The following is a 15,605-nucleotide window of genomic DNA, read 5'->3' on the forward strand; positions in this document are numbered from 1 at the left end:
GCTATGGTCCTCCTTACATCCTGTTGCCAGGAAAAAAGCAGTTTACTGGCTTCACATTGGGGGGATCAGATCTGGAGGAAGCAGGTCAAGAACTCTGAGAACACATCTAGGAACCCAGAAGGAAAATGTATTCCTAGTATTCCTTCTCTCTCATCTAGATTCTAATATGGTATATATGCATCTCCCTATGTTGTTTTCCATATATACTGGAATCTGCTGCTAGACTGCTTAATGGCAAATGTTGCAAAAAAGATCATCAGACAATCTTGCCATTCTTTAATCACTTTGTAACCGGGCCTTTCACGAAGTTTGCTAGAAGATAAAACATTCGCATCTGCCAATTTAAATATAATCCATAAATCTAAGTATAATGTCCGAAAGTCAGGAGATAGGGAAGAAAAACAAAAAGATTCCATTAACCTCTCAAGATAGCTGAAAAAAGGAATCATTATGTATGGGATAAATCTCCCTCCAAATAAATGGCCCTAAATATGAATGCAATCTCCAAATCTCATATTAATATCTTAATATATTTAACTAGAGTTACTCCTCAAGCTAGTAAGGATAGTGTGGATCTTATGATCTCTATTTTCTTATCAAAAACCATTTTAATAATAGGTAAATCATTCTAAAAGTAAAATCTATTCCCCAGCAGTAATGTCAACAGTAACACCAACAATGAATGGCAAATAAACAAATAAATAAAAATCCTACTATATTCCCTAGAGATTCCATCACCTCTTGATAGATTTCAGTCCAGTGGGAGCTTCATTAATTATTTCCTACCCTGCCTGATCGCAAATAAAAGCCCCATTTGGATCATGATCCCTACTAATTGAAGGAGAAAAAAAAAGACTCGTTCAGGTGCTATCAACACATTAGTGTCCTCTAGGGGAATCATCAATCTATTCAGGTATAAGGGAAGTTAAGTTTATAAATGGAATAAGATACCACCTCCATGTTAACTAATGTGGCCCTATCATTGAAAGAGTTCAGATAATACAGGCCTGGTCTCCAAGAGATATTGAAGATATTGAAGATTTTCTAATTATTTTATAGTTTTGTATTTGAGCACCCTCAGAGGTTGAGATATACTGAAATGTTCACCGAAGACACAAACAACGTAATACTGTAATTGAACCTAAGAGAATGAAGGAAGTCCCATCAAACAACAGCTACAACAAAATGCAGAACAATCATGGCTTCCAGTAAATTGGTTTCTAGAGAGTACAAAGGAGGTCTATGGGGCTAAATAGTCTAGTTTCCATGCTGTATGCATCCTCTATACAATGGAAATAATGACCAAGAAAAATAAGGTGAACATTTTGCAATGTTTCATAAGACAAAAAATGAACCCTTCCTGGGAATGAAACCCCATGTGTCCTATTCCATACAATGTCTCAGAGCTGAGCCCTAAGCCACTAAGGGTATATGGTGCAAAAGTCCAATCCAGAGTGAAAGAAAGGTTTTTCAATCCTTAGGTCTCACTATTTCCCTAAAACACACAAGAATTATAGACTTTTATTTCATTTCAAGAAGTCTCTTTCCATGCCGCAGACAATTCATTTTGCTTATATATTTTTGACCAGAATAAAGGCAGAATATTAAATGTATGATATATATAAACATATTAATCCAATCGTTTTGAAACAAATATGATTATTTGGCTCAGCATCCATACAACTTTAGTCAACATCCACAGGGGCTATTTATTGAACTGATTTAAGAGGTGACGGACTGATCTTCCAATATCCACAAGCCTAAGCAGCTGTGTATAAAAATGCCTTCATGCTCTGTGGCTTTAAAAATATGCTAGGAATCATGAAAAATCTTACAGAATCAATCCAATGTACATAATGCCAATAACTGGAAAAAGCAGCATATTTTCCAGATTTAGTAGTTATTCCTAATAATTACTATTAAGACCACTTCTAAGGTAAGCTGGCATTTCTATCATTTTCACAGAAAATGTTAACTTGTACAATCCTTCAGTAACTTATTCTGCTTTACGGCATTCACTGCAATAGTCACCTCCTGGTTAACTATGCTAATGGTGAGGAGATATGGCAAAGGTCATTCCTAAATCCTTCCTAGTTCGTTCTGATATACATGACACATTGATCTGGACAACAGACATGGCTTTCCAATTAAGTTTTGCTTGGCTCTCTACTTTCAGTATATTTGTTTCTTTGTACTATATTACTTTCTGTTTACAATTTTGCATTTTTCTAGATGGGCTGTTGAAAGGTAGACAATGGTTTTGAGCCTGAGTAAAGTCAGCTCAGATGAGAAACTAGTTGTGGAAAATCTATACAACAGAGAATTTGCAAGTCAGGAAGCAAAAGTTGACTATTTGGGGATCGGCTACCAAAATCATTTTAGCTCCTGGTACTCTGGATACAAATTCTCCTCCCAAGACACCAATGATGGCAAATAGATCAAAAACTTAACTGCGGGTCAGCAACACCATGACCAGTGAATGTGGGAATCTCCTTTCCTAGACAATAGCAAGACACCTTATTTAGCACATCATTGGCCTGATCCCTCTATTCTGATACCACTTAGTATTGCCAACGGGCCTAAAAGGGGATATGTTTGAGACTCTCCTCACTTAGGAGCCAGAGCTCATTAAATATGTGCTATGTTTTTCAAAGCACCCAACTCGTGCCCTGGGATTAATTTATTTACCCATAAATAAAGTAACCATATTTTCTGTACCCCAGATTGGGCCATATGGTCTGATATGTATTAGCATATTTTTTTATGAAGATACTGTAAGAAATTGGGACTGCTATGGAAACAGAGAACCAAGTCAGAAATAAAACTCGTATCACAGTCCTAATCTTAATTTACATTTCAGAAGTACACATTCCCATTTACTGCAAAAATAGCTCTGCTTCTTTCAATCTTGAACACAAACCATTCCATCAACCTTCTTTCAAATAGAAATACTGATCCCCATACTAGAAAGTAGGATTGTCTTCTAACCTGTAACGGTTACATTGGCTTGGAAGACCCTGTGCTTTTGAGTCAAACTTCTTTGCAGGCAGGAAAACCAAGAAGTACCTTTTGTCCACACCAAATGTCCCTTGCAGAATTCAGAATGACTTTTGGGTCAGGAAGATTTCCTGGAACAGGCCCCTTTGTCACTGAATGACAACCCGTAATCATTCTATACTGTATCAATAAAAAAAAAAATATAAAGAGGGATGTTACAGTCTGCATCGTGCACATGCGCACATCAAATGTTCACTGAAAAAGGTAAACTGAACCTAGGTGTATTTCCCACTTTGCCTAGGAATGGCGGCAATGTTATGGCTGAAAACGCATCAAAAACCTCAAAATCAACAACGGAGAACACCATTACTGAGTTGTTGGGCTGTGGGGATACTACTGCTTATGATTTGAATGTAATCAAAAATAGCTTTCTGCTGGTTCATGTTGACTTTCTAGAAAATGGATATATATATATATACATATATATATGTGTGTGTATGTGTATATATATATATATATATATATATCTCATAGTACTTTCCATAGAAATGTCTTATTCATATAGAGGATTCTATTTCAACACATGCTTAATGAAAAGATTTTCACAAAGCTTCAGCGATCCTGTTTAAAACAAATTTGACAAGGAAAGCAGTAGCACTTGTGAAATACTACATGTGTTTGAGCATAAAATGAGTTCCCCAGCACAGGTCGGAACACTCTGTTTACTGACAAGACTGTACTATAACAAAGCAAGAAATCAAAATGTTTACTTACCAACTTTCACCATATGTATTCAACTGGAGACTGAGTTATTTTTTTATTAAGGGAATCCCTTCCCTTTGGTTGTTAGAATAAAGAGCTTCAAAAGACACCTATCCATTCAGCTTACATTCTAAAACCTCAATCTCAAACACCTGATTCTTGCATTTAACCCAACAGTGAGATTTTAAAGCTATTCTGCTCTTACAACTTAACTATAAAATCAAGGCTGGTATGACTTGAATTATCTAGAGAATATCAAGCTAGCCTGATACTTCCTTCAACATCGGAGAATTTTCGTGCTGGAAGGAATCAAGTGATAATGTAGCTCAACAGCCTGTTTTCACACTTAAAAAACAAAAACAAAAACAAAAACAAAAATAACTGGGAATCAAGAAGATGAAATGATGTGCCAATGTCGACGAGCTCGCTCTCCACTCCAAGACCAGCTATCATTCCTCTGGCACCCACTAGCTCTCTTTCACAGAAGTTAAAAGGAAGAGTTCTCTCTTCTCCATAACTGTTATGTTTCCTTTTCAAACATTTGCAAAGAGAGAACAATATATCCACCCTTGAAAAGACTCTGATTAGGATGACCTTCAAATACTGTACTTTTGGTAACATGATCATCTGAAACGTAACTATAGGATCCCAGACCCCTGAAATTCAGTTTCTAAATGGGGCCACTTCTTTTTTTATCTTACAGCCAAATGTGCATGGTGGTCTCTGAGAAGATAGTTCCCTAAATCAGTTACAAATAGTCTCTGCAAGCATATTTCTCAGCATAAAATTTTACAAATGGTACTAAAGCACTTTGCCTGGCTTTGACTTAAAAAAAAATGTTATCCACATTTTTCATCCACAGCTGCATTTCACACATTCTCTACCTTCACACATTCTCTACAAGAGAAGTGTTCCATACAAAAGTACTCTATACAAATCCTGAGGGCTTAAATGCTTTCTTCTTAGTGTGGAATCAAGATCCAGACATCCTAAAACAAATGCATCTTGAAAAAAAATACAAACAAACAAACACACATTAAGTGATAGCCTAACAATATTTGGTTCGGAAGCCCATGGTGATCATTTCTTGACCATTTGACTCTTTTAAGAAAACTATGTAAGATAAAGGAAAACCCCAGGATCTCAAAATGACTATATTTCTTGAATTCACAGAATTTTCAGATCTAATACATCTCAGCCAAATTTATCATAACTTTCAGATTTAAAAAAGAGACGTTGTGGGACTATAATACCTTTTCCTTTCTAAACACAGCCAAATTGTCACTATTGCTATTATAGAATGTTCAGTAAACATGCAATGCTGGAAAGCATTTAAACTATTTTAAGATAGAATCTGACCTAGTTGGGTACAGCCAAAGACACATGGTACCTTATTCACAGAGTCAACTTTTTACACCATGACACACCTGGGATCTTTCTCCCAAATGAAAAAACTGCAGTAATTATTCAATGATAGGCTGGCTATCTTGGATCTACATATATCCACTTCTTGTAAGGAGCTCAAAATTTAAAAAATTACCCATGATTTTTGCAAGATCCTAATAAAGCAGATGTAACTCATGGGTTCTAAATCTCTTTCTCCCAAAGGAAGATTAAGCAATTTAGACACAACATCAGGCATTTATATGGAACTCGGCATTTCAGAGTTTTCACATGTTCGTATGTGCTTTCCATAACAACTCTGTGATGTAACAAAAGCTTCACTAGTGAGAAAATTGGGGTGCAGAGATTTATAGTGACTTTTTCAAATGAATAGTGACCCAACCCAAAGAGCCTACCTCCTAGTCTAATGCTTATCACATTTTTGCTCCATATCCAAAATACATTAAAATGCCATCTTTGAAGTCTTATTACAAGACTGCATCTCCTTGTTTTGTCACGTTCTATTGTCCACTAGAGATCTTTGGTCAGAGCATTCAATCAACTCCCCGGCTTGCTGCTTTCCATTCTCCAAATGGTATTCTTGAGAGGTGTCTTCCTTTAAGTGGTGGGGAAGGGGTGGGGAAAAGGGTGTAACTTTGCTTTTAAACCTAACATTAGATTTACTTGGAATTTCAAATATCATTGAAGAAGATTTATGTTATTATCAAATGATGACCAGGGACTTAAAAGCTTGAGAAAAGCTATTCTAGATCTTTTTTTTTTTTTTTTAATATTCACAGTTGTCAGAGTTCATTATGTGCTACATAGTATACTTTTCCCAAACTTCAGGATAACCATTTTATAAAAAATAAATGTTGAAGAAACACTGGAGAATAAGGCCTCTTATGTTAAATTTGCTCATTTATATCTCATTATGACTTAACAGTGCAGGTCTAATTTAATTGCTAGCTGTTACCTCACATTCTAGAACACCTTGTCATGAATTAAACACAGTTATGTGTGTCATAAGATCCGTTAACAAAAATGAAAATGATGGTGATATCGAAACCAAATGTTCTGACACAATTATTCCTTATACCAGTTTTAGCAAACAGAGTGCTAAGTTCTGAAGTGACTCCCCACACTATGCCTTTAGGTAGCTGCACAAAGAAATAAACTTAATAAATCTAGCATTTATGTTGCACATTTAATAGAAAGCTCTTAAGCCATAATCACTGTAGCTGCTGGCATCTTATTTCTTCAAGAATTCTTTCAGTGCATGCATTAACTTTGGTTAAATTATTCTGGATTTAAAAGGCAGAAGAATAATTAAAATAGGATGGTTTCAGAAGCATCATTGTAACAGTCCAATTTCAACAGATTCAGTTGCTAAATTTTACTTCATATTCCCTTTGCAAATCAGTTATTTAGATTTTAAAAACAGGGAATCATGTGCTGTTATCTGCGTGGCCATTAGTCTCACACAAAGAAAACAACTATAAAATAAGACTAAGAAATCATTCTTCCAATGATTGTCATTGAACTGTTACATTAGTAAACATTCACAGTAGGAAGTCTCTCTCAATCTCCAGCATATAAAGTAGTGCAAAGGAAAAAAAAAAAAAAAATTCCAGTCCTGTTATCTGTGAACAAAACTTGTTACATTTTCTCCAATTTCACTTCTTCCATATTGTTAGACATTTGCTGTCATATCTTCCCAAAATTAATAATAAAATATAATCAATTTCTAAAGGCCCCCGCAGCCTTTTTAAAAGTTAATTTCTAGTTAAAAATAAACTTTAATTAAATCCAAGATAAAACTGTGACCTATATTCTATTAAATAATTCACTTTCTTTTTTTTTTCTACACAGTAATTCTTACAATTTTTTAAAAAAACAACCATGAAATCCGAAGACATGAGATGCTATCAAAGCACTAATAAATGACGGTTTGAATTCATTAGTTCTTACATAGTAAATACTTCAAAATGCCAACTTTTCCCATCATTGCACAATTACTAACAATGCTGACAATTTACTTACACACACACACACACACACACACACACAAATACACACACACATTCTCTCCGTGGAACCATCTTTACTTTTAACATCTTTTCCAGTTAATGTGCAAAATTCTTGCATTCTAATAAAAAATATAAAGATAGATCTGCTCCTATTTTAGCCTCCCTCTTCTCCAAGATGTATCATTTATTTGATATGTAATACAAGGTAACAATTATGCCACGTATAACCATTAAATGGTGTACTACTATATGCATTAGGTTCGTTTGCATATTTCATTTTCGTAACTGCACTCTCTATGCATAAATATATTTGGAGATACTGGGATTGGGGAGGGGGGGGTAGTGGCGGGTGGAGAACAAGATTCACACATCGGTCTCCACAGCCTTTGCATTAGAACAGTTGTTTTTATCTGTCTCACTGTCATCCCCCTTTCCCTGACACTTCCCCTCCTTTGCACAGAGAGATTCCTTAACTCCTTCTTCCATCTCTAGATACTCTGACTTGTCCCCCAGGGAAGAAGAAGTAGAGCTCCGAAATTTCTTCAGCAAATTAGAAGGGAGGTATGGGCAACTGACTGCATTCTGTGTCAGCTGTGTCTGTTCCTCATTTTCAGTCTCTCTGTGGTAGAAATAGTTAAAGTTAGAGACAATCACTGGCACTGGCAAAGCAATGGTTAACACACCTGCAATGGCACACAGGGACCCCACGATCTTGCCCCCCACAGTGATGGGCTTCATGTCCCCATAGCCCACAGTTGTCATGGTCACCACAGCCCACCAAAATGCATCTGGGATGCTTTGGAAATGGGTAGTAGGTTCATCCGCCTCCGCAAAATACACAGCGCTGGAAAACAGGATGACCCCAATGAAGAGGAAGAAGATCAGAAGGCCCAGTTCCCGCATGCTGGCTCTGAGGGTGTGACCCAGGATCTGCAGGCCCTTGGAGTGCCTGGAGAGTTTGAAGATTCGGAATACTCGGACCAGACGAATGATCCTGAGAATGGCAAAGGACATGGCCTGCTGCTGCTGCCCGTTGCCACCCCCCTGTTGCTGGGCCAGATCGGTGCCCAGTGTGATGAAGTAAGGCAAAATGGAGACAATGTCAATGATGTTCATGATGTTTTTGAAGAAGAGCGCTTGGCTGGGACAAGCAAAGCAGCGAACCACAAACTCGAAGGAAAACCAAACAATACAGACTGTCTCCACGATGAAGAAGGGGTCGTTGAATATGGTGTGCCCTGAGTTCTCTAGGTGGGGTGCTGAAGTGTCATTCAACAACCCACTGTGTCCGCCTGCACTCAGTGCCATGATGAGATCCCTGTCGTCCCTAAACTCAGGTAAAGTTTCCAGGCAGAAAATGACAATGGAGATTAAGATGACCAGGACGGAGACGATGGCTATGCCCCTTGCTGGACTGGAGCTCTCCGGATACTCAAAGAGAAGCCAAATTTGCTTTTTGAATTCATTCTCTGGCAAGGCCCTGTCCTCCTCCTCTCTCACAAAGCCCTCATCCTCCCGAAACTTGAGCAGGGCCTCTTCTCCCAACTGGTAGAACTTCACCTCCTCCGTGAAGATATCAAAGGGGACATTGACTGGCCTCTTGAGGCGGCCTCCTGATTGGTAGTAATATAAGATGGCATCAAAGCTAGGCCTGTTCCTGTCAAAAAAATACTCATTACGCAAAGGGTCAAAGTACTGAGTCCTCTTCTCAGGGTCTCCCAACAAAGTCTCTGGAAACTGGGCCAGAGTCTTCATCTGGGTTTCAAAGCGCAGGCCTGATACATTTATCACTACACGTTCACAGCAGTCGCTGTAGCGGACTGAACTATAGCCACCACCGCCCCCGTCATCCTGAGGCAGCAGGTCCGTGTAGGAACATTCGTCACCATGGTCATCTTCACTATAATAAAACCTTCCCTCCTCTTCCTCCTCCTCCTCCTCTTCTTCCTCTTCCTCTTCCTCGCTCAGCTCCCTCAGGATCTTCTCCTCAGAGCCACTGGGCATCAGGTCAGAGCAATGAGGAAAGCTGCTCTGACGGTGGTGGGCTTTCTTCTTCTCAGGCCGCTGGCGCCTCCTCCTCCGACTCCCCCGGCCACCCTGAGGGTCATGGGAGGTGCAGGCCCCATGCGACTGGTGGTGGTGGTGAGAGCCACCTCCGGAACCCCCGCTGCCTTCCACAGCAGCTGTGGCAGCTGCCACAGCGGCAGCCGCGGCGGCCCTCGAGTGAGCGAGCCTCTCCCGCTCCCGGGCCCGGGCCTGGGCTGCGTAACCATAAGGCATGTGACTGTTACACCCTGAGCTCTCTGCACTCACCATTGCAACCTCCATGGTGGTGGTTTTTGGAAATGGCTGGTTCCAGTTGTAGAAGAAGAAGAAAGAAAAATAGGGCAACTTCTTTTCTCACCAAATTAAGGTAAGTTTGGAACCCTTAAGCAGATTGCTTGGAAGACTAAGGATATTTTCAGTCCAACTTTGCATTTTCTGTTTTTAAATCAGTACGCCCCATGCTCTCTGTTCCCAGGGATTCAACATTGCTCTCCAGAGCTTGGCTGGTCTAGATAAACAACCTAGCACTCTCAAGCCCAAGTCAAAAAATGCTGGGGTCTCCCAAACACCTGTTTTCGGGTGGCTGTTCGAATTTGGAAATACGTCTAGGATGTGGTTGGTGGTGATGCCGCAGGACTCAAAGGCGACAAGTATCTGACAGCCCGCAGTTGTGCCTAGAAAATGGAATATATTTTTCTGCCATGGAAATTGTCCAAAGCTCAGTCCATCAGATTTAAATAAAATGCAAATAAGCCTTTAGTCTTAGCACTTGCCTTCTAGTGACGGCTTGACCCATGTTAACGCGTGGCTCGAAGTACGTCTAGCCATGGCTGCTCAAAGCCTATCAGGGTGATTCTCCAGGTGCTCCCCTCAAGTTCATCACAGGCTTCCTGGACCCAGGGCCAATGCCAAGCTATCGACAGGGGCAAAGACCTTGGGAGGTAGAGAAGTTACAAGATGAGGTGTCAGCAGGGGCAAACCCAGCTCTGAGGTCTCCATAGAAATCAAGGAAATGCAGAGCATCCTTCAGCTAAAATCATGCAGAGGAAGCACTTCACCTGAAAAAGGAAAGGAAACAAGCATAGGAGAAAAATAAAAGGAATCAAATCATAAAGAGCAAACAGTGTTTCCGTCCCATACACCTTCTTTCTCTTGTCCTCAAGCAAACCACATAAAGCACCAAGTGACCACAAATTTCCAAGGAGTGTGAGGCAGGTGGTTAAATCTCCTCACTAAATCATCCTTCTGTCCTTCTTCTTTGGTTATTATTTCAGCTCAGTCTATTTTCATGGCAACTCAGTTATTTTTCCTCTCTCCACTCTCGACCCACACGGCTCTTCCTTCGGCTCTCCCTTTCACTCATGCCAGGTCTTAATTCTCGGTGTCACTTTCTTCATTCCACAATAATAATGCTGTCACTTTACAGCTGCTTCCATCATTCATTGATCTCAAGGCATTTTTTTTTTTTAATTTCCACTCATCAGATATTTCTGAATTTAGTGCCTTTCCACCCCTCTCTGTCTTGATTCAGGATCAGAGCAGTTGGAAAAACCAGTTTTTTTTTTAATCCAGTCTCCACCACTTCAACAAGCTTCAATCACCTCATCTACAAAGTGTAGGTAATAATACAACCTCCCCCATCCCCATCCCGATTACTGAGGACCAGAACGAGGCTCTGAATGTTAATAGAATAACACAAACGTAATGAATGTCAATAAATGCTGGCAGTTCTGAATAACGTGACTGTAACCTAAGATTTTATTGTCAATCTACTCACGCCCAAATGTATATGTCCTTAAACCACAGTCTCAGTTACGGGGACGACAGAATGTGAGGACATCTAGGACACTTTGAGACACACCAATGGCCTATATTAGGTTGGCACCTCCTTGTTCCCTAAAGCATGTCCTTGTTGTTGTTTTTCTGTTCCCCAGACTCCAGAACACTCCCTACCACCCACAGCCTAGGAGCTAATCCCAGTTTCCACTTCTCTGATAATCATCTTTTCTCCTTGCAGTTCCTCCATGTTCCCCTCAATGCTTCCTCCTACACTCCTCTCAAGGGAATATTTCCTTATATATTAAATCCCAGTTTGTGTGGATTTTATTTTCAGCCTATCATACCCCCCCCCCCATAATATAATCCATTATCTCCAGTCTCCCAAACCCCGCTGCCTCCCCTGCCTCTCTCTGCCCACTTTTAGTTCCAATCTGCCACTTGCTGATCACTTCTTCCTTGGAGCCCGGATCTGTCTCCGCTGTCACTTGGTATTCCTGGCCTTTCTTCTTAGTTGGCTCTCTCTAGGTCCAACTAATTCATCTCCTCAGCCAGGACCTAAAAGAACTGCCCTAATCTTCTGTCTCCTGTGCTTTTGCATTCACTCTGTCCAACAGGACTTCCAAGAATGCAGAGTAGCCCAGAGAATTGGGGAGGATAATGACAGTCAGAATTCAGGGCATCTACCAGTTTCTATTACTGGAAGCACTTGGGGAGCACAAGAGAAATGGCTTTCTGGAGCCATTAAAGGGATTCAGCCCTTGACCACCTGCTGCTGCTCCTTGCTGAATCCTGTCAGCCTAGAAGGCTAAACCCACCCAAGTTTTATGAAGTGACAAAGCAGGGAAGTGGTAAACAGAGCACTTTCCAGTTATCATCACACGTTCTCCTAAGGCAAGAGGTGAGCTTGATTAGGACACAAAATATACCTCTGAAGGTATCTCAAATGACAAGCCCCTTCCTTTTCCTGACTCCTAATGACAGGAAATACATTGAAACGTTTACCTTCAGGATGTCTCCAAATCTCTATTTATCAAACCACCCTGGGGTTACATTTATTCTAGAAGGTCAGGCCACCAACACCTTTAAAAGACTTTCACAGGCCAAAGAGCCTGAGAGTTTGCCCAGTTTCTTCCTCCAACTCCCTCAAAGCAGCTAGAATACACTATTTAAATAAAACCCTAGAACCAAAGTATCTGTATTTTTGTATACTATGCACACCCCTCTCCCAACTAAGTGCTCCCAGAAGGTCATGAATTAGCAGGTCTTTTAATTCACCGTCAACTCTGCAGGAGATGGAGACCTGCCCTCACTTCGCTCTGCGCCAATTATTTATTTATTTATTTATTTGGGTTTGGTCATTTTTGTTTATCTCCCTCCCCCACCTTACAAAAAGCAGATTACCTTCCTTTTAATTGGCTACCAGTTACCTCACTATCCCCAACCAAGAAGATGATGATGATGATGAAGTAGAAGAGGAGGAGGAGGTGGTGGAGGGAGCAGGGGGGAGAAGAAAGAAAAGAATAAGAAAAAAAGGAAAGAGAAGGAAAAACCTTCCACACAGCAAGACTGGCTTAAAAATCTCTCTTCCTCCCCTAGGTATTCATGCTTAGGGGAATCTGTTCAAGCCTGGAAGTACCAGGAGCCTTGATGGGGGAGACCTTTGCATAGAAATTTCCCTTCCTCTTTAACACCATTAAACTAATCGGATTTTGCAGACTACCTATTCCCCCAATCCTTGTGCCCCCCAAACAACAGCCAACCTGCCAACCCTGCCTTCCTCCCCTGCCCCCCAACAACAAGGCTGTTTTCATCCCTCAGTGCTAATTCCTGCAACTGTCTTAGGGTGGTACCTGCACCTATCAGAGAGAAAGAGAGAGATTGAAAAAATCAAAAAGCCAACACCGTGAGAAATGGACACTTCAATGCACGCCATTTACACAGTCCCTATGTTCTACTGAAATGCTCGGAAAATGCACGCAAATCCAAATGCTGGGAGAGGCAGCAATTCAAACCCGTTCGCCAGCTGTTCCCAAAGGAACGGAACCGGTGAGTCTGGGATGAGGCAAAACGATGCTAAATCTGAACCCCATGTCGTTGGAAAACGACATCTTTAATCGCACCCTCCCCTCCAGACCTAGGTTCCCGCTCGGGCACATTAAGCAGGGCGCACGCACCCCATCCCTGGGGTTAGGAAAATAACAACTGTTGGCCCCCCGGAGCGCCGCGCAGCATCTGCACCCTCCTTCTTCCACCTCCTGGTTTATTTTTAACCGCCTTCCATTCATGCCCTTCTGTCACATTCCCGATATTATTTATCCCTCAAATGTCCACTGTTTCTTAACAACCAAAAGAGAACAGTGGGGAAAAGATAAGAGAGGTATCATACTTACCGTTCCCGGGCGGAGTGAAAAATAAATATAAAGAAAATCCCCCGCTCGGTTTGTCTTTCTCCCTCAAGCTGCAACAGCTGGAGGAGGGGAAGAATGTTCTTGGGGGGTAGAAGGAATCACTCAGGTGCGGCAGGTGGAAGCTCCAAAATATCCACGAAACAAGTTCTGTTGCCTGGCCGGGGGGCACAGAGTCCTCGCTGCTGGAGCCAGGGTTGGGGATCAGGGCTACCCCGGGGAAGACCCCAAGACTTCTGGTTCCTCTGGAGTTCAGCAGAGGAGGGCTCAATCGGAAAAGGAAGTCAAGGTTCCCCCAGAAAAAGAAACAAAATCCTAGACAGCAGCGATCACTTGTTAAGCCCGAATTCCTCCTCCAATATCCATCCCTCTCCCTCTCTCGCTGGCTGCAGAAGCAGCACACGCCTCCCCTGGCCGGGAGCGCGCGCCGGCCGGGGGCGGGGCCAGGGCTGTGCCGAGGGTGTGGCGAGAGGGCTGTAGCCCGGGGCACCTCCCCGCGCCGCGGGGCGGGCACAGTCACGACGCCGCCGCTGCCCGCCCCCCTGGCCGACTCCCCGACGCTGGGGAGCAACAGGGAAAGATTCCGGGAGTCTCTGGCCGCCGTCCCCAGAGGCGAAGAAGCCCTAATCCCGGAGGAAGAGGCGTCCCGGTTGGCGCTGAAATGGGGTCCGCACCGCAGAGCGGGAGCTCAAGAGAGAGGTTGGCAGGGAAGACCTCGACGGGAGGTCCAGTCTCGCCAACAGGGTGCTTCTGCGCGTCTCTCCCTGACCCGCTTTCTCTACAGCTCAGCGCGCGCGCGCCCACACACACATACAACACACACGCGCGCGCGCACACACACACACACACTCACACTCACACACAGCCCCGCTTAACGGGTTTGTAGGGTTGGGAGCCTGGGTGCATCTCTGGCGAGGCCGCTAATTGGGAGCCCCCCAGTCGCCTACGAACGGGCCGATTCCCCTTGGTCTCCGCCTCCCTTGTACAATTTGTCCGCCTCCACTCGGGGGTCTGGCCTCTGGGCGCAGAGGAGGCCGACTTTCAAAGTGTGCTGGATTCGGGTGAGGAGCGGGCTGCAGAAATGGGAATCAGGCCCAGGTTAGGGGTTGCGCACGGGAGGCACAAGTGCAAGAGGGAGAGAGCCCGAGGACTCTGAGCAGGTTATAAGTCCCGCCCGGGGCCGGAGGATTTTCGAAGGGGTGAAGGAGCCCTCCCCGAACCTGTTGCTGCAAGAATACAACTCAGCTAGGGGTCTGACTCCAGGGAGGTATTTATCATAAGAGTCGGATCTCTAATACCACGCACCCCCTTCAAATAGCAAAAACAAACAAACAAAACCCACAGTACCCCGCGGGGCAGGCGAATGCGCCTGCCTTGGCGTCCACCCTGGGATGGACCCCCACATTGCTTCTTAGGTGGCAGGCGTATGAAATGCCCATAGACATGGATGTAAAATTGCAATTCCCACACATCCACTCAAAGAAAAATAGCGGTGGGAAGTGCGATTTTTTACACACACGCACACAAAGACAAGGCCAGGTAACGACCCGGGCTCCAGGCACCTCTTCCAGCTCCCTCTGATGGACCAAGCAAGCAGTGGCGACGCGCACCGGGACTGCTGGAGTAAATCCGACCTTGGGCGGGTCAGCTGGCGCTGAGGCGGCCACTGTCGGCCTCAGCTGGCATCTTTGTTCGATGGCCCTATTGGGCCTCCTCCTTTTGTGGCGCTCGATTAATTATTAAGAGAAATATTCCTGAGCTGAATTATAGATATGCTCTGGTCTCACCTAACTGCTGCTGGCTCAGCGAAGGGCACCTGGAGGACTCCTTTTCGTTGTTGTTTGATTTTTCTTTTTTTTAAAAAAACTTTTAAAATAACTAAAACATTTACATTGTAATCAGTGGGAAGGAAGGGAGGGAAGGAGGGAGGAAAGAAAGGAAACAAGAAACAAAAAGGAAAAACAAGGAAGAAAGAAAAAAGGAAACAAGGAAGGAGGAAAAGGGGGGGGGAGGAGGGAGACAAGGAAGAAGGGAGGAAGAATAAAGAAAAGAAAGAAGGAAGGAAGGAAGGAAAGAAAGAAGCTGAAGTGGGACCTAGTTGTCCTAACTTCTTCTAGCTAGTGCAGCTTGAATTTTTGTCCTGAATAAATCTACCTGTGATCTTCTGGGCTAATTGAGAAAAAGGTACCTCCACCCTGGGTCA

The 15,605-nt window shown here is 42.9% G+C and overlaps 1 protein-coding gene across 1 annotated transcript; it reads right to left on the bottom strand.

Moving 5' to 3' along the window:
* Positions 1-5,465: 5,465 nt before the first annotated feature.
* Positions 5,466-13,428, bottom strand: KCNA4 (potassium voltage-gated channel subfamily A member 4). Its single transcript, XM_047693981.1, has 2 exons — positions 13,388-13,428; positions 5,466-10,276 (listed from the first exon to the last, which is right to left on the bottom strand). The coding sequence occupies exon 2, from the start codon at positions 9,498-9,500 to the stop codon at positions 7,536-7,538; it is 1,965 nt and encodes a 654-aa protein (XP_047549937.1). The 5' UTR covers positions 9,501-10,276; positions 13,388-13,428; the 3' UTR covers positions 5,466-7,535.
* Between the last annotated feature and the right edge of the window lie 2,177 nt (positions 13,429-15,605).

The sequence above is a fragment of the Lutra lutra genome, chromosome 10 (assembly GCF_902655055.1).
Source record: "Lutra lutra chromosome 10, mLutLut1.2, whole genome shotgun sequence".
Taxonomy (NCBI): Eukaryota; Metazoa; Chordata; class Mammalia; order Carnivora; family Mustelidae; genus Lutra; species Lutra lutra.

Coding starts and splice junctions, on each gene's coding strand:
- KCNA4 (XM_047693981.1), bottom strand. CDS start 9,500: ATGGAGGTTGCAATGGTGAGTGCAGAGAGCTCAGGGTGTAACAGTCAC.